The sequence below is a fragment of the Heliangelus exortis genome, chromosome 19 (assembly GCF_036169615.1).
Source record: "Heliangelus exortis chromosome 19, bHelExo1.hap1, whole genome shotgun sequence".
Taxonomy (NCBI): domain Eukaryota; kingdom Metazoa; phylum Chordata; class Aves; order Apodiformes; family Trochilidae; genus Heliangelus; species Heliangelus exortis.
Window position 1 is genome coordinate 13,851,546 of NC_092440.1, and position 25,107 is coordinate 13,876,652.

The 25,107-nt window shown below is 40.9% G+C and overlaps 2 protein-coding genes and 1 long non-coding RNA gene across 14 annotated transcripts in view; 1 reads left to right on the top strand and 2 right to left on the bottom strand.

Moving 5' to 3' along the window:
- The window catches only part of KREMEN1 (kringle containing transmembrane protein 1), a 30,663-nt gene extending 29,726 nt beyond the window's left edge, over window positions 1–937 (bottom strand). For all 3 annotated transcript variants that reach the window (XM_071762819.1, XM_071762818.1, XM_071762817.1), the window contains exon 1: window positions 804–937. In XM_071762819.1, coding sequence (XP_071618920.1) covers window positions 804–882 — 79 coding nt within the window. In that variant the 5' untranslated portion in view covers window positions 883–937. The remainder of the gene's footprint in view (window positions 1–803) is intronic.
- Window positions 1–23,720, top strand: LOC139804963 (uncharacterized). Of its 8 annotated transcripts, none has more exons than XR_011729619.1 (7): window positions 1–377; window positions 509–1,958; window positions 3,111–3,202; window positions 16,738–17,000; window positions 17,747–17,898; window positions 19,193–19,353; window positions 20,585–23,720. It is a non-coding gene; the product is annotated as an uncharacterized lncRNA (long non-coding RNA). The 8 variants fall into 8 exon arrangements; XR_011729616.1 differs by having other exon boundaries at window positions 2–377; window positions 509–1,936; window positions 3,033–3,202; XR_011729618.1 differs by having other exon boundaries at window positions 2–377; window positions 509–1,936.
- On the bottom strand, window positions 2,543–23,633 carry SUSD2 (sushi domain containing 2). 3 transcript variants are annotated; one of them, XM_071762814.1, is made up of 15 exons: window positions 23,520–23,633; window positions 21,130–21,334; window positions 19,943–20,094; window positions 19,289–19,456; window positions 18,881–19,055; window positions 17,205–17,406; window positions 16,269–16,354; window positions 15,708–15,976; window positions 15,339–15,482; window positions 13,964–14,119; window positions 12,780–13,028; window positions 11,553–11,825; window positions 10,968–11,150; window positions 5,130–5,220; window positions 2,543–3,378 (listed from the first exon to the last, which is right to left on the bottom strand). In XM_071762814.1, the coding sequence occupies exons 1-15, from the start codon at window positions 23,584–23,586 to the stop codon at window positions 3,309–3,311; spliced, it is 2,490 nt and encodes an 829-aa protein (XP_071618915.1). In that variant the 5' UTR covers window positions 23,587–23,633; the 3' UTR covers window positions 2,543–3,308. The 3 variants fall into 3 exon arrangements, with proteins under 3 accessions (XP_071618915.1, XP_071618914.1, XP_071618917.1); XM_071762813.1 differs by lacking the exon at window positions 23,520–23,633 and having other exon boundaries at window positions 21,130–21,410; XM_071762816.1 differs by lacking the exons at window positions 2,543–3,378; window positions 5,130–5,220; window positions 23,520–23,633 and adding an exon at window positions 9,426–9,627 and having other exon boundaries at window positions 21,130–21,410.
- Window positions 23,721–25,107: the final 1,387 nt, after the last annotated feature.

The window sequence follows — 25,107 nt, forward strand, 5'->3', positions numbered from 1 at the left end:
CCGTGTCTAGGCAGCTCTCCGACGACTATGACACTATGATCAAATGGAATGGCTTCCAAAGCAGGGTGCAACAGACTTGCAAAGATCTTGCAAAGCGGGGTGAACATTTATCAAAGGAGAACCACAGTACCTGAAATCATCAGTAACAACCAAGATGAGGACAAAAGGGTGCAGAGAAATTTTAAATGAAAAATCACACTAACAAGTATCAAAGTTTTAGGCTTCCCAGATTTCTTGGCTGAACGAGAACCTGAAAGATCAGCAGACCTGGCAAGGCACTGGGGCAGCATGCTGCACAAAAGCGAGATGGCCACCCCCCAAGCTCTGGCTCTGCAGTCCGTATTCTGCTCTGCTGCCACCGATTATTTCATTTCCCAGTGAGTAAGCGTACCCACGCCCCACACTCCCCTCGCCCTACAGCTGCCTCTGTTCTGCAGATCTAGCTACCAAATCACTGTGATAGAGAAATATGCTGCCCTTCTTCCTCTCACCTTATGCTTTCAAATAGTTTTTCAAGGGCTCAGCGAGTACAGGAAGAACCTCAAATACCTCCACGATGCAAACTGCGCTCGAAAATACTCCCTGTTCATTTGCGCGAGCAGCTGCGAACCCCGCACCGACCTGGAGCGCAAGGAGGACCGCCGTCGCGACCTCGAAGCTCTGCTGCCGGGCGGCAGAGCCTTTGCGCAGCGGGTTGCGCGCAGCTGCCGGTCTGCGGAGTTCGGCGGACGGCTGCCCAGCGCTGAAAGCCGAGCGGGGGACAAGACACACACACACACGGCTCCCCGCGGCGCCTCACTCACCCGAGAGAAAGGACTCGAGGCAGCAGCTCAGCGCCAGCCCCGAAAGGGCCAGGACGGCGGCGAGGGCGGAGGGCTCCATGGGCAGCGGCCGCCGGGCCGCACCGCTCTGGCGGGCAGCAGCCCCAGCGCTCCGGGGATAGAGGTGGTCCGGGACGACGGGGGAGAGCGCAAAGTGCTGGAAGCGGAGGCCCTACAGCATGTGTCCTGTAACTGCGCCCCGGCGAGGTGCCGAGTGGCAGATGAGGGATCCTATTACCAGCCATGTGACAGGAAAGGATCGAGACCCACATCCCAACCTGCTGCGGAGCGGGACCGCGGAACTGCTGTCTCTACGTTTGACAGTGGCACGTCTGGGCTGCCAGGGTCAGCACAGGGGCTCCGCAGAGCATATTCGCAGGCAGGGCCGCCTCGTTAGCTGCGAGGCAGGGGCCCGACGCCCCCCCTATCCCCCCCGCGTTCCGCCCCGGCAGCGACCCGAGTGTGGCGCTCGTCTTTCCCCTTTGCTCTCTCGCACCCAGCTCCCTGCTGTGGCCGCCGAAGCGGCTGGGCAAGAAGCCCGTCAGCACTGCGGCCTATTGGCAAGCTCGGCCCCTCTCCTGACCCCGCGCTCGCCCTCCGGCAGGCTGGGGTCCCACGGGGGGTGCTTGCAAGCACATAAGAGCGCGCAGGTGCAGCACGACTCCTCCCTTGAGGCGCGGTGTGTGTGTATGTGACAGGAGGAAGCGAAGCCGGGGGCACGGCCCGATAGCAGACTGCCACGCGCTCCGGACACTCCCGGGCAGCTCTCTCGCGCGCGCACACACAGCCTGCGCGGGCGCGGCGGAGCCGCGGGCACGCGCCAAGCAGTGCCTGTTTGAGGGCCGCTGCCGCGAGCGCCTCAGCCAGCGCCCGCGCCTGCTGCCGGGCGTGGCTCTAACGCTGAGGCGGTGCCGCCTGCCGCGCAGCCGCCAGTGCCCGTCGCGCAACTGGGGCGGGGCGGCCCGGGGCTTCGCGCAGGTGGGGGCGGAAGGGGCGGGGCCGGCGGAAATGGGTGGGATCCAGGTGATGGGAGCGGTGAACGGCGGAGTACCTGGTAACCGGCAGAGCGGGAGCAGCTTCGCCTTCTAGGAAATGGTGAAAGCACGGGCAGGAAGGTACGGACTGCGCGCGTGTGAGGTATGGAGTGTGTGTGTTGAATCTATTGTCTAAACTTCTATAAAGGCTTATTAGCTGACCTGTGAGACACTGCCTTTTCTGGAACAGGAGGGCAGACGTTGTCCTTGTGGCACCTTTATGTCATTGCTATGTAATGGGGTGGCATCTCCCTTACACACCCAGAAGGGAAAGCACTATCATTTCACTATCCTTCTCATTTTGTGGTTTGTGGTCTCTGTTTGCAAACACAACAATGGCAACAGCAATGGCAGCTAATAAGTAATGAATGATTTTATACTTCATAATATATTGTCTGAGGCATTTCTTTTGACTTGTTTTGTTCCCATCATGTTGTAAAATCTGTATTATTTCTCTCATTTGCTTTCCTGTACATTTGGAACATATTTTGTCCTTGCTTTTTGAAACCACCATGATTTCCCAGTAGTTTTATGAATTAAAGATCTTAGAAAACCAGGCCAAATGTCCTGCAAAAGTTCTTTCACTATTGAAAGGAGATGTACAATACAGGACTGACTTTATAAACCCTTTGGGATGTAGGCAAAAGCAAAGTCTGATTTTTTTGGGTAAAAGGATTCTGTATACGGTAGCAGTTCAGAAATCACTGTTTAATTATGATAATGAAACACACTGTAACACAGCTAGATATTAAAAAGAAACAATATTCAGTTATTCAAAGAAAAGCAAGTTTTGAAAAATATTTCCAGAGCAGGTACCAGATTTCTTTGTTTTGAAGATACTCTAACCTTTTAAAATTGGGTCAGAACTGAAACAAAAATGTCACTTTGTGTCTGCATTCAGGGACTTGCCAAAATGTAAGAATGCGATGTTTAAATATCTTTCCCCTTCTACTAAAAAAAACCCTGCAAATTCAACCCAGTTTGCTTGTAGTACATCTGACTATGCATCCCTTTTCACATCTATCTAAATCACCCTTACACGGCCCAAGAGAAGACAAATATAACAGCTAGCAGTGTAGGCTAGGATTTTTTGCATTTTTACCAGCTGTCAAGTGAAAGAAGTACAGAGAAATAATGAACTCTCTTGATTTGGTAAGAATTCTGGTTCTACTGGCAGAGATGTAACTGTTAAAAGAAACGAATGCCTGTAATTTTGATGCTTTCAGAAGCACTATCCTTTGCTTGTGATTGACAGTACCCTGAGCCTCCTGTGATGTAATCCCATGAAGCTGGCTAGCATTTCCCATACAATTCGACACTCATGACATTGAAAACAGAAATCAAAGGGTAGCATACTGTATAGAACATTGCTTCTGTTTGAAAAGTCTGTCTATGCTGCTGTGGATGATTTTATCCTCTGCAGTGCTTTTTGGGTGTTTCATTAAAAACTCCTCTAGGATTTAATTGTTTCTTCTTCAGATACAATTGGAACCTCTGAAACAAGTTTCTGGTTGTCTTTGTGTCTTTGGAAGGAAGGACAAAGAAAAAAAAAAAATTCTAGAAGTTATTGTCTAAGTAGTTACCATGATGTCATTGCTTAGCTCAAGGTGAGAAAAATATTTGGTTAGATAAATTTGCACCAATTTTTAACGTACCAGTTCTGTGTAATTAAAGTGCAGACCTCCAAATTACCAAAAGTTGTGACTGAAGGATATGTAGCACTCCTATTTAAGCAACATTTGATGAAATTAGAGAATACCTACAGTATGTAGGACTACTTCTTTCCCTTCTTATATAAAATGTAGGACTCATCATAGGGTTATATTTATCTTAAGCTCCAGAAGAACCTATGGTAGATGACAGACTTTCACAATTCAGTAACTGTCTAATAAGCCTTCCCCAGTTAAAATTTACCTGATCAAAATTTGTTACTGCTATACAAAGCACTGCATCCTCTATTGCTATTCAAATACACAGCTCTCATGAGTGCTATGGACTTTATTAAATTACCTCAGAATTTTTTTCAGAAATTATAAGCTTTAGGTAGCATATGAAAATTACCTACACGCTTTCAAACTGCACAAGAGTTTGGAAGGATTGATGGCTTAATTTTGTGGAGTTTTAAAATTAGTTTTTGACGTACAATTATGATCTTAGAGTAGCAGTTCTGTAAGCTGCTCCCAAGTGTTAGAAGACTATGCAGCTCTAATAATACTGTTTTAAACCAGTTGGTTTTATATGTGGAATCTAGTGTGTGTAAAATTTGGCAAACACAGGAGGTGTTCTTTGTGCATTTTTATACATGCAAAAGAAATTAGTTGCCGCAGTTATCTACCCTGGGTTGTGTATCCACAGAGTGTGATGTATAGGAAAAAATGCTTATGTAATTTAAAGGCAAGGGGTAAAACTTAGCAGTGTTTCTGGCCACAGTTAATAGACACAGTTAATTGATGACTGATCTCCAAATCAATGGATTTTATTTGCAGTGGTGGACATGGCTGTCATACTGGGTTCTGTTTCAAGAGTCTTTGCAATTATGAATCTGTTAGAAAGGCATGCAGCTGAAAATGTGTTGGTTTTTTTTTCCTTTTAAAGTGTCTTGCTAGCACTGGCTAGCAGAAGGAATTAAATACAGACTACAGGAAATAATAAAAACCTTTTAAAATAAAGGACTAAACTCTCTAAGAAATAATTTGCTGGCCACATAACATTTTGTAGAGATTTCTTGTAGAAAAGTAATAGGTTTTATAGTGAGTTTATTTCTGTGTGTTAGGAAGTCAGCAAACTGGTATATCTTTAAAATTCTATTCACTTCTTTGGCACAGGAGACATATAAGCATTCTCTAGTCAAATTCATGAATGTCTATAAGTTGGAATAAGTTCAGAGATATGTGGCAAGTTACAGAAATATGCAATGCGTTCCTTAGATGGTACGTCAAATTTACCTAACGGTATCATGAGCACACCTGTTCTGAAACTGAACGCTTTTAATCAGGTAGCCCCATTACTCCATAAATAAATTATTTTGACCAAAAAGTCCTGTTTCTTCTTAATCATTCATGTTTGTGTGGTCTGATAATACAATTGCAACTTTGCAATCGAAGTCTCCCAGTGGGATACAAGGACCATTCGCTTAAGATGCTTTTCATAAAAGACAGCAGCAGAAAACCATCATGTTTGATTTATTTGTCATTGAGAAAAATATTTAAAATGTCATAACATTTACTAGTTCTTTAGTAGGTTTACTTGTGTTTTCAGTTCAATTGAGTCTTACCTCTGCTTTCTACATAAGAATGCCAGGTACGTCAGGACTGCAAAACCGACTACTCCAAATACGCAGGCAAGGAGAATTACTTGTTTGATATCTGAAAAACACAGACCAGGCACGACAAAACAGGAAAACATTGATAGATATCTTCATATCTGTTTGAATGTAGTAGTATGTGACAGCTTTTTAAATTGTACATACAATGTAGGTTTTACTATTAGTTGTATTTGTGGAACAAACTGGTAAAAAATAGGAACTTGCATAATTTCTGCATTGGATGGATAAGGCAGGTGGTTGCAATAGCCCTTCTAACACAAAGAAAGGGTGGCTAGTGGTTAATATGTAGTCCATTTCATGAATGCACCGTATTTCTATGGAACTGTGAATATAAACAACCAACAACTTTTTAATCCTTTTTCAATATGGTTTGATTGCTTTAAAAATTGCCCCTATTTTGGCATGTTGATTGCCTCTACTGCTTAATGCTCTGTCTAAAAGACCAAAAGTGATTGTTCAGACATGGGTACAGTGAACTGCACAAGACAGTATGAACATGCTAAAAGTGTTAATTCCATAACTACATAATAAGGACACATGAAAGATAGAAAACAGAAATGAAAAAGATTATGAATAAAAAAATCATACTCTTCTGAACAGTTGGAGGTTGCCAGTTCTTTCACTTTCCTGTTGATGTAGGAGAGTGCCTGCAGGTTGCTGTATGGCTCTGGTGAGCAACAGAAGCTAAAGATCTCAAACACATAGCTTACTTTAACAAGTAAGAGGATTGGTAAAAGTTTAGAAGATGCGGCATCTGGAGTGAGCTGTCTTGAAGAAACAGTTCTTCCTGAGTTTGTATACTTTTCAGGAAAATATCTGCTGGAACACTGCTGCTGAAAAACTTCAAGTTTCACTGTGAGACATCTTTGTCACAGGCTCAGTGTCAGACTAAAACAGAAGTGTAGTTCCCTGGCTCTGAGACCCTGTGGTATCCTAATGTCCAAGCAGATTCAATTATCTGTCCTTTTTCTGCAGCTGTGCTTATGTTAGCACCGTATGCATGTATCAGGGACCACACAGTCCATTTTGACATATGTGATCAGTGGTGCATCTGAGCTTTAATGCATCTGGGCTCCATTTTTGCCAACCCTTCTTTCCATCACTTTGTCATGCCTGCAGGAAGAACAGCCTAGCACACAGTTGAGGCAGAGAGATGTTAACAGATACTTCTGTGATCCAAGAATAGATAATTTGGTTTCTATTTTGGCTTCTATTGAAGTTTTATGAAAGAAGTAGCATACAATAAACTGTTTCACAGGCATTGGTCCTTCATCCACTAGCTCCCATACAAAGCTCAAAACCTTCTGTTTGGGTTGCACACACCTTACAGGCAGGTACCCTGCCTCTGTTAAATGATGACAACCCTCCATTGGCCTTGGTAGTTTGGTCCAGTGGTGCTTTGCCTCTTTACAAATTTCTGTATTTCAGAAATACAAAAATTTCTGTATTTCATTTATAATACCAGGTTATGGTTTGTTTGTTTGTTTGTTTGTTTTTAATATATTTTGCTGCCAGTCTCTTGGAAACAGTAGGCAAACAACAACTCCAGAATAAGAATACCTAATAGTTTTGGCATCCTTATCTGAAAAAAAATGTGAAAGACTTAGGAGATTTCTGACAGCTTCCTAAAAAGAACTGTATTTACACAGAGCCTGAGCCGGGAAAAGGAAACCTAAAAGTGGGAAGAAGATGGGGAAAAAAACCCCAACAACTAAACAAAAAGTGAAAGAAAGAAGAAACCAGATTGCACTTAACACCACCAAATTATCATCTGCCACAAATGGGCTATACAGATATACATTGCCAAGTTTTTATAATTTTTAGCTGCAGTTTAGTTCTTATTTTGCTAGATTCTCGCTTTTGCTGGGAGGTTTCTTTTTGTTCCTCTATGTGATACTCTGTGAAGGGAGATTGCTGTGGCACTGGCAAGACTTGCAGCAGGATTATAATTAGAACATAGGAAAATAATTATTATCAGAGGACTTCCATGGAAACTTTAATTCAAGGAAGCAAAAATCGAAAGCAACAATATGTAGGCCCCACAGTATAGTTTGTTTTTGAAATTGCAAAAACAGAAATGGATTTCGCAAAATAACTGGTATTCAGTTTTCTCATTTCCATCTCTCTTCCTACCCAGTTTTTTAGTCCTTGTGCCTTTATTTTAACCGTCTCAGCTTTTGAAAAACAGAAATGTACTGCAAGTAAAAAACCTTGGTGATTTGCATTACAGTGATTTAATCTGATGTGCCACTACACTGCAACAAGTGTAAGGGGCACAGCACTGTAAAGAATTATCACTGGAAGCTGCGAATGATAAAGGGCGAGACACTGTGTTCCTGACCATCGTTAAAGAAATAATTTGAAAAAGTGTTTTATTAGTTCATGCTGTAAGTAATAATATGACCACTAATCAGAGTGGCTGGGTCAGTGGTCAGCCATTCAGGCATCCAAAAATTACAAGTGCTGTCTGTTAATCTTGTTAGTGTATTCCTGGGATCAAGAAGGCACTTTCACGGCACTTGATAAAATGGATGTTGGTGAAAAAGCAGCATGTTGCTATGTAAAGAGGAAAAGTGATCTGGGGAGCAATAGTTTTGGACAATATGAAGACATTTTCTGTACTTACTTACTTGAGAATCAATTAATGGAAAACCGGCACTGGGTTTCAACTTAGACCAGAAGTCTAAGCGTATCTAGTGGAAAACAAGTACTATCTGTCCATGCTATAAAAATGCTAGAGGTTTAGACATAAGTGAGAGAAACTTTGGACTGTTTAGCCTGTCTTCTCTAGAGAGTTTTGGACCTGTTGATAAAATAACCTTTTATAGAGACTGCTATCCAGCAGTGTCATTATTTGGGCACAGCAGTTAAAAAAACAAAAACAAAAAAAACAAACAAAACCAAAAACACCCTGTGTTTGACATTTGTATTTTATTTTGTTTTGATCAGCTGTTAGTATTGTCAGTATCCTGCTGCTTTGGGCAGTATTGCTGTACTCCTAACTTCTTGAGGCTGGTAAAAATAATTTTTGACTCGCATTACAAATGAATCTCAATCCCAAATATCCAATAGTAGGGAAGATCTTTGTTTGAGTTAGATCAGTATAATTCTTTTACACCTTGCTGTTCTCATCTTTCAGGAAACCATGTGCTGGAAAATACTGTGGTTTTTGCTTCTTACCCATAAGGCTGCAGCACATCTACCTCATTCTGAATGCAGTTAATCTCTCAGTATCTTTTAGCTCCTTTCCTCCCATCTCTCAGGGCTTGCTTTATGCCCCCCTTTCTCTACTGTAAATGTCAGCTTCCAGTTTGCTTATTGAGACTGACTGGCTCCTATCCAGTTTGTATGTGGTTGATGGCAGCAATGGAAAAATGTTTTTAGCATTCAGCTTGGCAAAATGTTTTGCCACTGACTTTTAAGATATGGCCTTACTTTGTAAAGATTTCATTCCTCTCAGATTTTTAACGACGATTTATTATTACTCTGAACTATAAAACACACTATATTATCTGCTAAGCTTCTGAATCTCTTGTATTTTCAACAGTTAACTACAGTACTCCATGTGGCCTGACCTATTACATTAAACAGAAGTAATTTGAAATACCTCTGCTTTCACTCTTGGCAACATAGCATTGCTACTGAGATAGGCCCCCGTGAACACAATCAGTTGCATATTGACCTCTAACAATGGCTAGTCTGAGAAAACATTCCATAAATGTTCACTCAGCTATTTAAAATTAAACAGTATTCCCTGTTTTGTACGTGCACATGTTCAGTAATTATTTTTTATGCTGAAGTCCACAGTCTGCTGCTCAAACTCGCTGCAGTTCATCTCACAGATACCAGAGAACTGTGTTGGAAACGAACAACTAGTTGGTGCAGGCCTATAGAGGCTGATAAAATGCTTCAGCTGCCAATAATTCATTGCTGATGTGCTGTGCACTTTCCATGCCGGAAGGTGGTTAGAATGGAGAATCTGTCTATGGGAAATACCTGATGAGTGCTTTCTGGAACAATTAAATCAGCATTGAAAGTGCTTCAGCATACCATGTGGCCTTGCATCGCCCTGGTACTTTGAAACATTGCCACCTTGAGGATATTTGGAGTGTACATGGTGTATGCATGAAACAAAGTAGAAACTGATAGAAAATACTGTGCAGTTTCCTGTAAATTGTACAGGCAATTGTAACTGCTACTAAATTCAAGAGTCCCAGGTTAATTGATAATCTAACAGTAGTGATAAAAGAGGGGTTATAAATTTTTTATACTAAATACTATTATTCACAATAATTTTGCTGCTATAGAATAGTAATTAAGTTTTGAGATAACATAATCCTTTAGAACAAGAGTAGAAGACTTAAATGAGCATGGGCTGTGTCTGCTGTTGAATCACAGAATGGTTGAGTTGGGAAGGAACCTCTGGAGGTCCTCTTGTGCAACTACCCTGTTGAAGAAGGGGCACACAAAGTTGGCTTCCCAGGATCCTGTCTTCACAGCTTTCGAGTATTTCAAGGGAGGGACACTCTACATCCCCTTGGAGCAATCTGTGCCAGTGCTTAATAACACTCTCAGTAAAAAAAGTCTTTCCTGAAGTTAGGAGGGAACCTCTTGTGTTTGAGTTTGTGCCCTTTGCCTCTGATCCTATCCCCGGGCATCACTGAAAAGAGCCTGGTCTGTCTTCTTTGCACCCTCCCTTCAGGTATTTGTACAGGTTGACAACATTCCATCCGCCTCTCCATCCTGAGCCTTCGCTTCTGCAGGCTGAACAGCTCTCAGCTCTCACAGCGTTTCCTCACAGGAGAGATGCACAGCCCCCTAACCATGTTTGTGGCCCTTTGTTGGACCCTCTAGCATGTCCATGTCTCCTGTGCTGAGGAACACAGCACTGGACAGTGTAGTGCAGATGTGGCCTCACCAGTGCTGAGCAGAAGGGAAGGATCACCTCCCTTGTCCTGCTGGCAATCCTTTGCCTAATGCAGCCTGGGACACCATGAACCTTCTTTGCTGCAAGGCCATACTGCTGGCTTGTGTTCAGCTAGGTGTCCATAGGGCCCCTGGGTCCTTTTCTGTAATGTTTCTCTTAAGGCATATTTTATAATGTGTGACTTCATAATACACCCCTCAGATGGCTCAGACTAGTTGATAGATGTTTACCCCAGGTAATGAAAACAGTCAAAACTGTAGTAATGATGACAGAATGAAGGATGACAATAAATGGTTGGGGGTTGTGCCATCATCTGTACTTGAAAAATATCTTAAAATATGTGGGTACTGAGTGATTTCAATGCTCTCTAGTTCTCAGTATGTATGCAGGGATTATATAAAGCTGCGAAAAGAACATTACATTTACATAAGAAGGTTGCATTAAAATAATGCCTTAAGTAAGATTTCTTTTTGTAGCCTTTGTGTTACGGCACTACTTTCTGCTAAGTACTATGCTTTCCTGTTTTTCTAAGACTGAGTTTGAAATTTATTTTTGGTCACCTGCTCGAGAAGCACACCTACCAGTTTCTTTCAGTCAAAGCTAAAGAAAGGGAAGCATGTAGTCCTAAACCCTTAGAAAGAGTACATACATTAAATAAATAAATAAATAACCCTCATGCCACTCTAAGCCACCGGTTACTTAGATTTAAGCATTAGCCTTCCTAGAACAGAGATCTCGTGTCCAATGTCTTCCCAAGTAAGAGACCCTGCTTTTGTCAATGGGTATCAATGGGTACTGAGATGGCCTTGTTTATGATAATATTTTTTATGTCAATTTGTAACACTTAAAAGGAATCAGACCTGTTCTCACGATGCAACTGGCTGTGTCTCCAGACCAGGCCCCTGTTACTTGGCAGATTCTTTCCTTTGACCCAGTGAGTTCATAGCCCTGATCGCAAAGGAAACTGATGGTTGCGCCCAGCAGATAGTTAGTTCCATTCTTTATTCCATTAGTTGGATGATCCAGCCAGCCACAGGAGATCACTGGTAAAAGAGACATACCTAGTTAAATTATATTGGATTTGTTCTAGCAAATCTCCATAACAATGAATCAAATGGCTTTTTAGTTGTAACTTACGGAAAGACAATACTTTCTCTTTTTTTAAATTTTTTTTAGAATTTTTAAATCCAAGGAAGACAGGTGAAAGCACAGAAAATGAAGATAAGTGTTCTATGCAGTGGTAGAGTAGTGGAAGAAATGGAAAGAAATTTGTTTTGTGTTTGTTTAAGTGTCCTACCAGTACAGTGTTTTCCAGGTACAAGGGCAGTTCCTTCCAATGTGAATGTTTACAGTTGCATGAACTTAGAGTTGAGGAAAGCCTTAGCTATTTAGATACCCTGCAGAAAGGACTGTAGTGATGTATGCTTTGTGGAATGTTTTATCACCTGGCCCTAGATTTTCTGTCAGCAGTTTGTGATACTGATGAGATAGTCTTGTAGAATTTCCCACTTGAAGACTTCTTGTTGTCAGGACATCAAATCTGCAGAAGGGGTCAGATTCACAGAGCGAGACCATCTCTTTCACCAGAGGATCAGCGGGGTCTTCATGTGGAAAGAACACAGGCTGAAAAGAAGCATTGTGTTTTCCTTCATAAAAGAAATTCTTCAGTAAGAACTCGGTGTCATAAGTGAAGAGAGAAGTTCCATTTTCAACAGCCCCTTGGGAGACAGAGAGAGATTCGTATGTAACATTGCCTACAGACCTATACCAACTTATTCTACTAATCAAGTGCTTATTTACAAAAGTGTAGCTAGAGCTGTGAGAGATCCTTCCAACCAAGATTATTTTGCTTTTCATATGTAGTATCTTAACTTAGCACTAAAGTTAGTGTTTGGTTAACTCAATGTTTGATCAATTACTTAAAATTATAACTAAGTAAATGTGTACCTGTGATTTTTACATAAAGGTGTTTTTAGATGCCTGTTGGCAAAACAGTGATAAAGTAGTACCTCAAACAGAGCAAGCTAAGTCACACGTTACAAGCAATACAAATGCTGATTCTGCATGTCACTAAATCTGCTGTGGCCCTGCATTTAATTTTCATTCTGCTAAATGAGCTTCTTGAAGTAGCAGCAGAGATATTTTTCAGTCTGATCTGAATTCTGGAATATGGGTACACTGTGCTTGATACAGAGATCAGGTGGTAGCCAGAGGGTATTTTACTTCATGCTTCTGGCCCATGTGCTAACTTGATGTCAGGAGAAATGCTGATCAATCAAACGCTGGAGATTATAGATATAGCATCCTAATCGCTTCCATTAACTGACAGCAGCCATTCGATCACACCCCCCCCTACACAAAAAAAGTGTTTATTAAAAAAAAAGGTACAATTATTAAATTATAATTTAGTAGATAATTTTTTAAAATTACCAGCATGGCACTTAATAGAAACATTGCTAATATTCTGGAAAAAGATAGCTGACCCTGGCTATTGCTACAATCATTCAGCTACGTAGATTATCCAGTTGGGTAAAGAAGGGTATACTTCTTTTACTGTCTTCTTTTTTTCCAGTATACCTTACTTATTACAGACTTAATTTGCTTGCCTTTAAATCACAAGCTGTTTTGTATTTGTTTCTAAAATGTAATAATAGACCAGATAAATTGCTTACAGTTAGCTCCAAACTCAAACATCTGCTGGGGACTTGCATGAATTGACATGGTGGTTTTATTCTTGAAGGTATACTCATCGTCTGTATTGCCATTCATGACCCCAAAGAGACCATGTGTGTTATTGATAAACTTATCTGGGAGCAGGACTGTCAGGGACAGAAAACCTCCGCTTCCCCTTATTTCCACTCCAGACCCAGAAGAGAACATCACTGTGATGTTCTGGTCAGCTGTAGAATGGAGAAAGAGACCTGTAATGATGGGGAGAAAAAAAAATGGCTAATCATCCACAGTGAACAGATTATTGTGTCATCAGTTTTAATAATTTTCATGAAAGTTTTCCTCCCTTCCACACTGGTCTACATTCTGAGAAGCATTTAAAGGGAGGCCACACCTTCATACTTACAACAGCCGTAAGATGGCTACTATAAAGTAGTAGCAAAAAGAGGCCCACAGTTGATCATGAGCTGCACTGACTTCTGTGGGTGTCCAAGAATAGAACCTTTAAGATGAGATGATCTCATCAGAAAGTGACTGCGAACTGGGAGCAGTGCTCTCAGTGGTCACAGGTTTCTTCTGCTTCTTGATTGCCTGGTCAAAACCTCCCATATTTGGCTTCTTCTCCAAGCTCCATCACTGTTCCTTTAATATTTTTTGTTGTTGCTGTTCCTTCCTGTATCTGCTTCTGCAGCTTCTTGTCAATGTGGTCTCCACTGCTTTATTATATTTTCAAGGCATTTGAGCAATACTAATTGCTAGCCACAGAAAACTTCCTCTGCTGAGTGGCAGACTTACTGTCAAAATTCTAGTAAGGTTTAGAGTATTTTTGAAATTGGGGTTATAGAGACTAATCAAATGATCACACCCCTGGAGGGAAAAGAGTTGACTTTTCGAAGTCTTTTCAGCAGAAGAATAGAGAAATAACATCAATCATCTAAGTAGAGAAATAACATCAATCTGGCAGTAACTGAATTAAGGAGAGTAATGTAACAGCAAAATTAATTTTAATGAGCTGGGACAGCGTCTGTACTTTTGTTTCTCTCTTTGTGTAATTTTTGTAGTGACCTGCAGCCTGTTTCTCAAAAGGACACCGAAAAGATAGTAGAAATACATGAATCTAGAGATATTTTTAACTGTAGATAGACTCCAACAGAATACAATAGCTTAGAAGGCTGATATTTTTAACCTTTCAGGTCCATCCAACTTTGCTCGGAGAAGCTGATGACCTTCTGGTTCAACAGGACTTCCAGATTCAGTTCCTCTGAGTAGCGTATTTCAATCACATCAGAGTTGTTCTCCTGCATGGCCACTGCAGACAAGCCTGTCACTTGAGCCCCAGTTCCTTCCAAATTAAAAAAAGAACAACACACCCACCCCAAATATCAAACATAAGATAAAGTAGGGTTATAATGATACGGGCAAAAAAAATAATCCCGGTATCTCCTAAAAAGAGTTAAATATTATTTTTTATATTTGAAGGAATTGCTAAGCATGTAAATCACCTAAAACCCCACAGTATATATCTCCTACCAGTATAGTATACAGGAAGTAGAATGTATAATGCTGAAAAAGTCTGGAAATTCTAAATTTTACATCCAGATGGCAGTGGCTGAGCTATGGAAGAAGACTGATCTGCTTCTTGCATGTTCAATCCTGAGAATATGGCCTTAGGAATCAGAAGCTAATTTCAGAGAGAGCGTGACAAAAAAAAGAATGCACCTTAATATAATGTTAGATACAGAAAAAACATAAACAAAAGTACCTGACACCAGGCTTTTCAAGTTATGAGAAAAATGACCCCATTCTGCTTTCTCATAGTCTTATTTCGCCCTCATTTGAAAATGCAGGTAATAAGACAATCTCCTTCTAACAGGATGGTTTGCAGTTTGCCCATTCAAATAATGGCTGCAGTTAACCTCTAGAAAGCTTCTTCTGTGATAGATTTTGTTTTCCAAACAAGCCAAAAGACAATCAGATCCTTTGAATTAAAAAATTACCCCCCACACCAACTTCTCACCAGACATTCTGTACTGCTAGCTCAAGGTGCTCAGAATTTTTTTTTTCCCCATCCAAATTTGGGTATGTTTTCTCAGCTCCTTCTGGGACATTTTTGTTCTGTCAACACATACATACATATAGACCTAACAGAGAAGAGTAAAGCAGGGCATACATTTACCTGCTTTCTATACATCTTCAGCTACAAAACTATCAAAATGCTTCCTCTGGAAGCAACTGCTGTTGATTGATTCCTAGAACTAACCTTATAGATGGGAATAGGCATGGAGAGGAATTATAATTATTTTCTTGAGCTCTTAAACACAGCAGAAAACCTTACACTGCCATTACTTTCCCCAAATAAACCCAGCAAATAATCTTTAATTAGGAAGTTATTCTTCCCCTGAACATTCTGTCTGCCTTTTGATTAGCTATAAAATGTTCACCTTTCACAAATGGTAAAAAAGGTAAAAGACTAGAGAAGCTAAGAGAGTGCTCTAAAATGCAAATCAAGCAACCTCAGAATCTGTTATTTGTCATCACTTCTTCCTCTCTTACCAACTTACCATTGGGAAAACGTGCCTGCTGTGTCCTCCCTTGCACTCTTAGATAAGTGATGTCAGACTCTACCAATGTATATTCTCCTGAGCCTTTGAAGGTGAAGTTCAGACCATCAAATGTGAGGAAGTGAGGATCCCCGAAAGCAGATGCTGTTTTTAAAAGCAAGAGAAATAGAACAGACAAACCACACAACCACTTCTATTTTGCTGCTAATAGATCACTAGAAACCTTCCATGGAAACTTTCTGTAAGGCATTATAACCTCACCATTGTGAGGGTATATGCATATATTTGCATATATACATATGTCAGTATTCTAAAAGCTAGCACTGTACCAAAAAGCTACACTCCATACTGGAATTCTGAAGCCCTTACCAGCTCGAGGTGGGACATATCTCCTGCAGTCACTGGAGGGCCGGTTTTTCATATAAAAATGACAATTTTCAGACCACAGACAGCAGTAATAGAAGCTGATGACATCATAAAGCCAATGGGAAAAGCCAGGTATCCGGGGAGGTTTCATGAAGGGTGGTGAACCCCAGTCATGGCCTCGATCAGGTGTGCTGCCTCCTGTGGAGTCATGTGTGAGGATTTGGGTCCCTTTGGAGTCATAGCAACACTGCTGTCCTGCTGCGTACTGGGGACTGATTGAGAAAAGCAGTGAGAAGAAAGTTGTAATTCAGCTCTGTCAGTTCCATTCATATTTAGAGCTTACCCATTGCATTTTATGGATATAGCTAACTGTTTTGGTTGCCAAGCTTTATATGATGTCTTCCTTACCCCCTCCCCCCCACACCTGTTTTATGACTTACGTGAATAGGAGGGAAACAATGGTTACTATGAACCTGAGAGTTAAGAGTCAGAAACCTTTGTGATTGCTATCCCTGAGGTGGAACAAGTCATAAAACAGGTGAAGTTTTGAAAAACTTTCCTTACCTGGCTTGAATGGCTCTTACACAATGCACAGCACCAGGGTGATAAGTACACACGCTCCCCTTCTCAATATCACAGCCATAATCCTTCTGAAAGACATCAATGTTTGTGCTTAGTGGGGTCCTTTTCCTATTGTCCTTTCTTTTTTTGTGTCCTTTCCACACCCTTTTTGTCTCTGACTTGTGTGTAAAGTCTGAATGTATTGGTTACAGCTGTGTGTTGAGTAGTATAAGCAGAGGAAGCTCTTTTCCCTGTACACAAACTACACCTAATGGAGCTTCATAACCAGGAAAGGATAGTAACAAAATTATCTTAATTTTTTTTTTTTCTCTCTCTTTTTTTTTTTTTTTTTTTTTTTTAATATGCATTTGGTACCATAAATAGGAAAGGAAGTTAACCTATCTCGTCCTCAGTTAAGTGCTGTAAGTGAAAGTGTAGACTGAATGGCAATTGATTTTTCAGCTTTTGTTAGTTCCTTCTTAACAGTGAAGCTGAGGAGGAATGAAGCAGGGCACAGAAAATAAAAGCTGTAGACCTGAGTTCATAAATACCAGGTGAAAGGATTTGCAGCAAATTATAATATCCAAGGCAGAAATGTGGCCTGCTGCTTCCATTGTGGGATATTGTCTACACAGACAGATGGAAATGTAGGATTTCAAAGAACTCGTCTCTACTCTTAGCTCCAGAGAGTTCAGTGCCTTTCCTGGGTGTTTTCTGTCTACCACTGGAATGAAGGTGATTTTCTTCTGCTGTGCCACAGGCACTTTTTTCATTCGTACTATCTGCCTCTGCCATCTAGCATGCTGTTTGTGCAAATGTGATTATAATTTTATTTCCTTGTAATGACTTCTTAGAGAGGAAACAAAGATCTGGTGCATGGTATTCCCTAAGCTTCTACTTGGAACCATAATAAGCCAAAGAGATTGATTTGTAGCTTACATGGAACCTGCCAGTGTCAGCTCTTGCCTGTGCCAAGGTACAAGGGCAGTCTATAATTTCTTCCATAAACTTTGGAAGCTTATCCTCCTTTCTGTCCCATTCTATACATTTCGCAGTTGCCCATGCAGCTGCATCATTTCTGAAGTCTTTCCCAAGGTGCCAAGCCAATGCGTGCTCTGAGCTCCAGATTGATGGAATGTTGCTGGAAAAACAACAACAACAAAAAGAACCAAAAAATAGATCTAGTAACCGAACAAGCCACTGTTTTGACAGTAACACAGTATCTTAAGCATTAACTGTAAATACGAAGAATCTTTCAACTTGCAAGTTGTTATTTCACTAGGAAGGCCACTGCTTTCTTTTTCATGCAAAAAAGCTACATAAGGCATATAATTTTTTTCCTAATTTAGAAGGTGACATGACAGCATTCAGCAAAAATACATTAATCAGAATACATGTTAGCATTTGCGATTCTGGCTTGCATGGATCTTTTTACAGACAGGTTTTCTATTAATGTGTTTTCACCTTTTACTTTCATTTAGGCCACAATAAAGAATGTCTGCATTCTCTAACAAAACCTAACCCTGTGGTCCAGTAGCATCAGGCCCGATGGCAGTAGATGGGGAGAAGCTATTCAGAATCCTTGAAGTGTTTCAAAGGTACTCTGCTGTGCAACCATGAAAAAAAATTACAGGTGACGTGTAATGAAAATCCCTCCAGAGAGAGGAAAGGTTACCTTTCTGTGGATGCCAACTCCTAAATGATAAAAAAAGTTCTGATGTAATAGTAATACATTCTAACACTGAAGGAGTGGCATTTATATATTCACATGGGCTACACCATCTACATAAAAAACTGCAGAGTGGAAAAATTATGAAGGAATATTTATCCAAGCTCAGAATATGTGTGGAACACTTACAGAGGCAAATTACCAAAATCACGGGGAGATACCCAATAAAACGAAAGGAAGTGGCGATAAGTTTTGTAGGAATGCAAAGGCCTGCATACAAAATAGACACAAAATAAATGCAGAGGAAGCTCTGTGGCTGCAGTGCCAAAAGTTCTACAATTAGGGCCTCCTTTACAGTTGTGACAAAATATATCAGCAGATCACAGTTTGCCAAGGCTACTTATTTTCTTGGTAGCAGCCCACTTAGTGCCATGTTTTAGATTTGTGGTCAAGACAGCTCTGATAACACAGCAATGTTTTAGCTGTTGCTGAGTGGTGCTTGAACAGTGTCAAGGCCTTCTCTGTTTCTCATGCTGACCGTCGGGGAGTAGGATGGGGTTGGCAAGAAGCTAGGAGGGAACGCAGCCATGACAGCTGGCCCAGATTTGCCAGAGGTATATTCCATTCTGTAGACCTTCATGCTCAGCGACAGAACTGTGAGGAAGTTTCTACAAAGCAGCCATTGCTGCATGACTCACTGGCATCAGAAGGTGGTGAATGATTGCCTCTGCATTACTTCCTCCATGCCCATGCCTGTCTGTACTTAGTAAACTGTCCTGCTCTCAAGCCATTTGTTTTTCTTACTTTTGCCCTTCCAATTGTCTCCTCATTTTTTCAGGTGAAATGGAGTCTAAGTTCCAGTTTTAAATGACAAAGGAGGCAGCAGCTTTAATACAGAGAGCAATAATAAGGTACCTATGATAAATTAATTTTGTGATGCACTTGCCTCTGCCCATCAGAAAAGCTGCTGGGTGTAATTCTCAGTATTCCAAAGTCCCATGTACTGTAATTTCCTTTAGCAGGTACAGGAATGAAAGAATATTTTCCATTATTGGGGATTTCTCTTGCCAAAGTATAAAGGTATTTCCATTCAGCCAACCAGTTTTCTGAGTAACTGTCACCTGTTTCACAGAAGAAAATAATCTTTTTGGATGCTGGAAAAGAACAGTTACTGAAAGATTGAAATTAGATGTCTCTAGCCATATGTAAATGAAGACAAAAAGCTGACATTATTGTCATGGGTTATTTGTACTTGCAGATCTCTTCTTGAGGCCTCTGTAAAAATGACTGCATGCTGTGCAGAGCTGTGCACATAAATTACATGCATGATGAATTTACAAGTATGTCACTTCACCTGTTTCGTGGTAGCCCCAGACTTCTATGTTGATGTGAGTTGCTTCAAGTGCCTGTTGTGTCCAGGTAAGAGTTAAGTTTCCATCAGTGTTGGGGGTGCCATAGTATTGCCATTTTGTCTGATTTACCAAGGTGCACTTTTCTCCATCTGGAACTTTGCTGTGATGTACTGCATCACAGAGCAGATTAAAAAGATTAGTGACATTTCTGCTTTGCATAGCTCTGAAAAGGTGCCAGTATATTATTTAGGATTTAATGGTATTTTCCCTGTGTATGTTTTCTAACAGGATGCATGATACAGAAAGAGTAAGCTGAAGCTGAGAGAATGCCACCCTAACTAATATCTGTAGTCCTTAGGTTACAAGACCACAGTGCAGTTATTTTCAGATAGAAGTAGCTAGAAAAGGGAACTGTTTTGGTCAACCTCATTTTAAAGCAGGACTTCTTATGAATTAATGATGCTGCTGTAGGACAGCAGGACTCAATTACTGTGAAAGTTTATGTCTCAAAATGCAAATTAGCACCAAGGCAGCCAAAATAACTTTTCTGAGGTCAAACAGCCTGCTAAGTGATCAGAAAGGAAAGGCTTATAATTCTGCATCCACAGAGCAAGAATATAGAAAGAAGAAGGATGCTGTAAATTTAGGTAAGTCACCTGATAACCAGGTTCCGGAGTATGGAAATGTCAGCCCATCATCTGTAGAAACTTCAAAAGGGATGAAGCCAGTCTCATATAGCAACGGGGAGATGCAGTGGGCTTTTCCATCCTTAGCAATGTAGCCATTGGTTTTGATTTTCTGCTTGAACCTGTTAATTTTGAAAAGATTTTTCAATGTCACTGCTGAATGTCTCAGTTGTGTTTCATTAAGCACCTTTGTATCATAAGTAAATCATTCCAAGTCCCATGGCTTTTACTTGTAGCTGTGAATATAAACTGGAAAAACTTGTGTGTACTTTGTGCTTATTACACCAGTATGGATTGTGCTGTGCACTGCACAAATACACAAAAATCTGCAAGCCTGAGATTTACTATTTAATGGGAGCAGAGGGCAAGATAAGTCAGCAGCAAGTAACAAAGAGACAACAGAAAAACAAAGGTGATGTTACAGGATTAATAAGATTACGGTGTGGCTAACGTGGACTGTGATACGCAGGCATTTCAAATTTCTGGTTTTGTGTTTCTGTTTTGCTGTTCAGTCCTGTGAATACAATGAAAGTAATTTAATAGTGTTCTAGAATTTCTGTTGCAAAGATTAGCTCATAAATAATTGCTTGTTATTTAGCTATCTGCTTCCAGCTAGGACTCTTGTGTAGTGTGCTAAAGTACAACTCCACCCGTGACCCTTTAGGATTCATGTGTGGTGACGGCGTAACTATTCCAAGAACTGTAGGATGTTGGGGCCTGTCAGGATGTAGTACCTTTGCTTGTCTGCACTGAAGTTTGTATTGGCTATGGTAATGCAACTGTGCAGGTAATTTGAAGTACACAAATGTGTTCTACAGAATGAATGCCTGGATCAGAAGTTCTCCTGATGAAGAACTAAAAGCTTTTTCAGGTGTTGCTAATCAGATGGGAAGGACTCCAGAATCTCACTCGGAATCTTCTGTGGAAGACGTAGCAGAGTAATGATTGTATCGTGCAATAATTTGACCTTAGTGAAATGATCCTGTGTAGAAATAGACAACATGTATTCTCAAGGGTAAAGGGTTGACAGAACCTTTGCGTGTTTCGGGATTCTGAAGACTTTTCAAAGTCTTTTTCTGATGGTAATTACCTGTTGTTGGAAGGGGATTAGAAAGGTTCAACTCCCTTTGGCATAGGAATATACAGTTGTGACCCACCTGCATGTTAGCACAGATGAGGCATTAAGAGCTGTGTTTTCGATCAAGAAGTCTTTGCCTCCCATCAGAGATCCTGAGTATGGAGAAATTTGAAGACAAAATTCTTTATAATCAGGACAGCAAATCCCCAAGGACTGGCAAGTCACCTGGCAAGAACAGGTACCAAGCAGCTCTCCACATCGGTGTGAGCAAGAGTCATGAGCTCCTTGTTGAAAGAAGAAAAAAACATAATTAGGAATGTTCTTGAACTCTTCTAGATGTTCTCTGAAACAGAAGTTCATAATCTAAAGTAATTAACTGTAAATTAATGAAGTAGGCTGGTTATGTTAGTTCAGGAGTGTATTTAGGTGAAGGCTGTAATTGCCTGCGTATTAAGGTTGCTCCATGTTGGGTAGAAAAATACGTTTTTCTACTCCCAGACTGTGCATAATTTAACCAACTCAATGGGTATTTTTACATCCAACAGAAAGATAAATGTCCAGAGCAGCCCTACAGTGAGTGTCACTAACTCTGTTTCTGAGCAGGTCTTAAGGAAGTCAGAATGGGGTCCTGTGACTGATAAGCTTACACAGGAATCAATGAGAATGTAAGGCTAGTGCTCTTTGATGTATGGAAAGCTAGCATTAGTGACAAAGTGTGCTCCAATATGAATTTATGAAAAGCTATTGAAATTTCTTCTGCATTTTATCTAAGTCTAACCTTAATAAGATAGCTGTTAAGACAACTAGGTACACAGACATTACTAGGCCCTTGTCTTAGGCCTGGTTGAGGTCTAGCTGAACAGACCATGGGTAATTACTTGACATGGCATGAACAACTGCTCAACACAAATGAAAGAGTGAAAAGTTGACAGATGTTACAGTAACACTGTGAAGAACAATCCGATCTCAAAAATCAGTTAAGGAGGGGTTAAGTGAGGTTGACCAGCTGCACAAACAACTGGGGGCACTGAAGACCTTTAGGGAAGGGCAACACTGCTTGGATAACTCTATCCGTGATGCCGTGCAGTGATGAGATGTAGGTAACTAGGTAAGTATCAGAAATTCTAAATTTGGTCATGGATGTAGCAAAATTGGAACAAGTGATAAAGAGGGGATGGTTGGTTTACTTAGGAGGACATAAGCAAAAGGAAGTGAGTAGTTAAGGTGGATGGTGGATTAACAGCATGGGAAAATGGAGAGAAGGGAACATAATAGGAGCCAGTCACACAAACAAGCTGCAAATCGGTGCACTTCTCTGACTGAGCCCTGCATGTGATCACAATAGCCATTTCATTCAGTCCTGTTGCTGTTTTCTTTATCACCTCGCTTTCGTGCACGTGCATGCTTGCATACATGTTGTAATCATATGTGAACTTCAGGATGATCTAGCCAGTCATCAGAATACTCGCATTTTGAAGGCCCGAGGTCTGAGCTGTTGACCATGTAAGGGGCTAAGGATCTGGGCTTGGCTAATAGGCAAGTTCAAAGCCCAAGCTATCATGCAAGGTATCTGTGAATGTGGCGGGCCCATGATTCTAAAGGGAGAAACTGTATTTGTGTTTTTGCTAGTGACCTTCCATTGCAATCAGCTGGAGAGGAGGAACAGAACTGGGTGGTGTGCAGGTTTATGGGAATGCTGTCTCCGTTTATTTGGATGCCAGTAAAAGCACTGTTCTGTGTTAGCCCATGTGGCTGTCTGTGTTTACATGGGTGGGTGTGGTATGTGTATGAGGTATGAGCCTCTTTGCAACAGAGGCTCAGCCCCCATACTGGCTGGACCTACAAATCGGAACAGCAGCATCCACACCTGTGGGACCGAGACAGGAGGAATTTCCAGAATCTGAGAGTATAGCAGATTGGGAGGGTGAAATCTACTGCATCCTACAAGCCGCTGGATTCACCTACTTCTCAAACATTATTAACAATATATGAACAAGGGCAGAAGAGGAAGAAAGAATTTTGAAATTTTGGGGGGGTTAAGATAATCTCTCTCTGTTTTTCACTCTGCTGGCCTTCCTCCCTTATCCTGGGATAATATGTGGCTGCAGGAAAGAACAGGATTGATAGCAATTCAGAAATAAAAGTCAGGCTTCATTCTATACCAGAAAACCAGCCTGTGATGGAAGTAGAAATGCTTGCAACACAGGGAGCTAGAAAGTTGTTCTGCGTCTTGAAAAAAATATTTAATGCATTCTCTAGATTGTCTGTTTACTTATGGGAAAGATCTACTTCCCTACTGGAAATTACAGAGGAAGGGGTTGAAAATTATACCATCCTGGTAAAAGCCAGATAGTGGGCCTTTGCTTTAGCAAATGGTGTCAGTAATTTCTTACTGCTTTATGTATTCTGCAGTTCAGAAGTCAAAACTGACTGTACTTAAAAGCAGCAAAATTTTGGAATGTCACTCACCTGCATTCCAAGGAGCCATGAGGGTGAAGAGCGTGAAGAAAGTGACATCTATGCCAATGAATTTCATTTTTTTGTCCAGATGATTAGGATGGCTGTTCGTGATAGCCAGGGTGGCTCTTTGTGATAGCTTTGGTGCCTGTCAAGATGGAGCCTTTTATAGAAACACGTGTCCAGAAATAAACAAGATTCTGACTGTTCAAAGGTTTGTTGTCGGTTACTGAAGCGAAACAAGTAGAAGGAGATTGTCTTTTTCAGAAGTTATGTCCGATTCAGGAAAACATGGGGGGAAGTAGTTGATGGAACTCCTACACATTATTGTAGTGGTTACATTTTTCTGAAGTTGAATGAAATGTATCCTTTTATTACAAGCATTTCTACTTTAATATTCAAGACCATGGGGTCATTGGCACAAAGTGTATCTTCCATTTTTATTGTAGGAACTAAAACTAGTTATCAGGAAGAATGATAAAGAATAGATGCTGACAGTACAGTTTTGTTCAGGAGATAATGAGAAATTGAGAAAGTATTTTTACTGCACAGCATGTACCAGTATGAGGGTTGTGAATATGAGAGGCGAGGAAGGTATAACTGAAAACAAATGGACTACAGCAGCGTTCCAAGAGAAAGACAAGGATATTCTGGCAAGGAAGTAAGGCAGAGCTGCTGCAGTAGCACCTACAGTGTAACTATCTGTGACAATAACAGAATAGGAACTACATGCTGAATTTTTTAGGAGATAATTGAAAGAATGCAAGGTATACTCCACTAATCTGGTATGTAAAATATTAGTTAAGAACCTCCTTGCACTTGATTTTATCTGAGAAGAATTAAGAACAGAGTAGTGTCTAGAATAATAATGGTAGTTTTGGGAGGCAAGGCTATTCAGGTTTTGAGAACTGTAACAGTAGCATCATGTAAGTTGCCTATAATTTTGGTATAGATTTAGCAAAACTGGGAAGCACATTGTTTATTTAAAAGGCATTCAGATAAAAAAAATTATTTTATCCTTTTCTTCTTGAAGGACTGGGCTTTTATCTGATGTGGCATTGAAAACCTCCAAGCATGAAGATGTAACTGCACTGTCTCTTCGTACATCAGATCTGTACCTCTGCTGCATGGCTTTACATCCAGTGCCCTGTATCCTCCCACAGTGCACTGCTATGCCTGATCCTAGCTTTTTTTTTTTTTTTTTTTTTTTTTTTTTTTTTTTAAGGTTGCACGTTTGTTTAAACCTTATTCTTTTTGCCATCCCAGTGATGGAGCATAACGGGAAACTGGGAAGAGCAGAAGCAGAGCCAGTGCCTTGGCCCCGTGCTCTGTCACAGCCTCTGCAGTACAGCTGCCAGCCTGCAGAGGACAGGGGTCAGGGGGAGACCTTTACTCTGACCCAGGTTTAGAAGGGAGCTCTAATGGAATGCGAGTTGTTCATTCTAAAACCTTTGAGGGAAGTTTGTAATAGAAACATACATGTAGCTTCAGCTTAGTAAGGGTAGTCTGTAATTCTTTTTTTTCTGTGAAAGCTTAAAACTGCAGTTGCTGTTGGCACACTCCAGGGGGCAACTGGGAGGGGGGATGGGAGCACAGGGAG

Bases quoted from the DNA above. Each gene is read 5' to 3' on its own strand.
- SUSD2 (XM_071762813.1), bottom strand. From the start codon at position 21,410: ATGAACTTCTGTTTCAGAGAACATCTAGAAGAGTTCAAGAACATTCCT. The intron at 16,355-17,204 runs GTAAGCTACAAA...GATGTCTTTCAG, and splicing joins CTGACACTGGCAGGTTCCAT to AAGGATTATGGCTGTGATAT. The intron at 14,120-15,338 runs GTAAGTTGGTAA...TTAATTTGGAAG, and splicing joins GCAGGCACGTTTTCCCAATG to GAACTGGGGCTCAAGTGACA.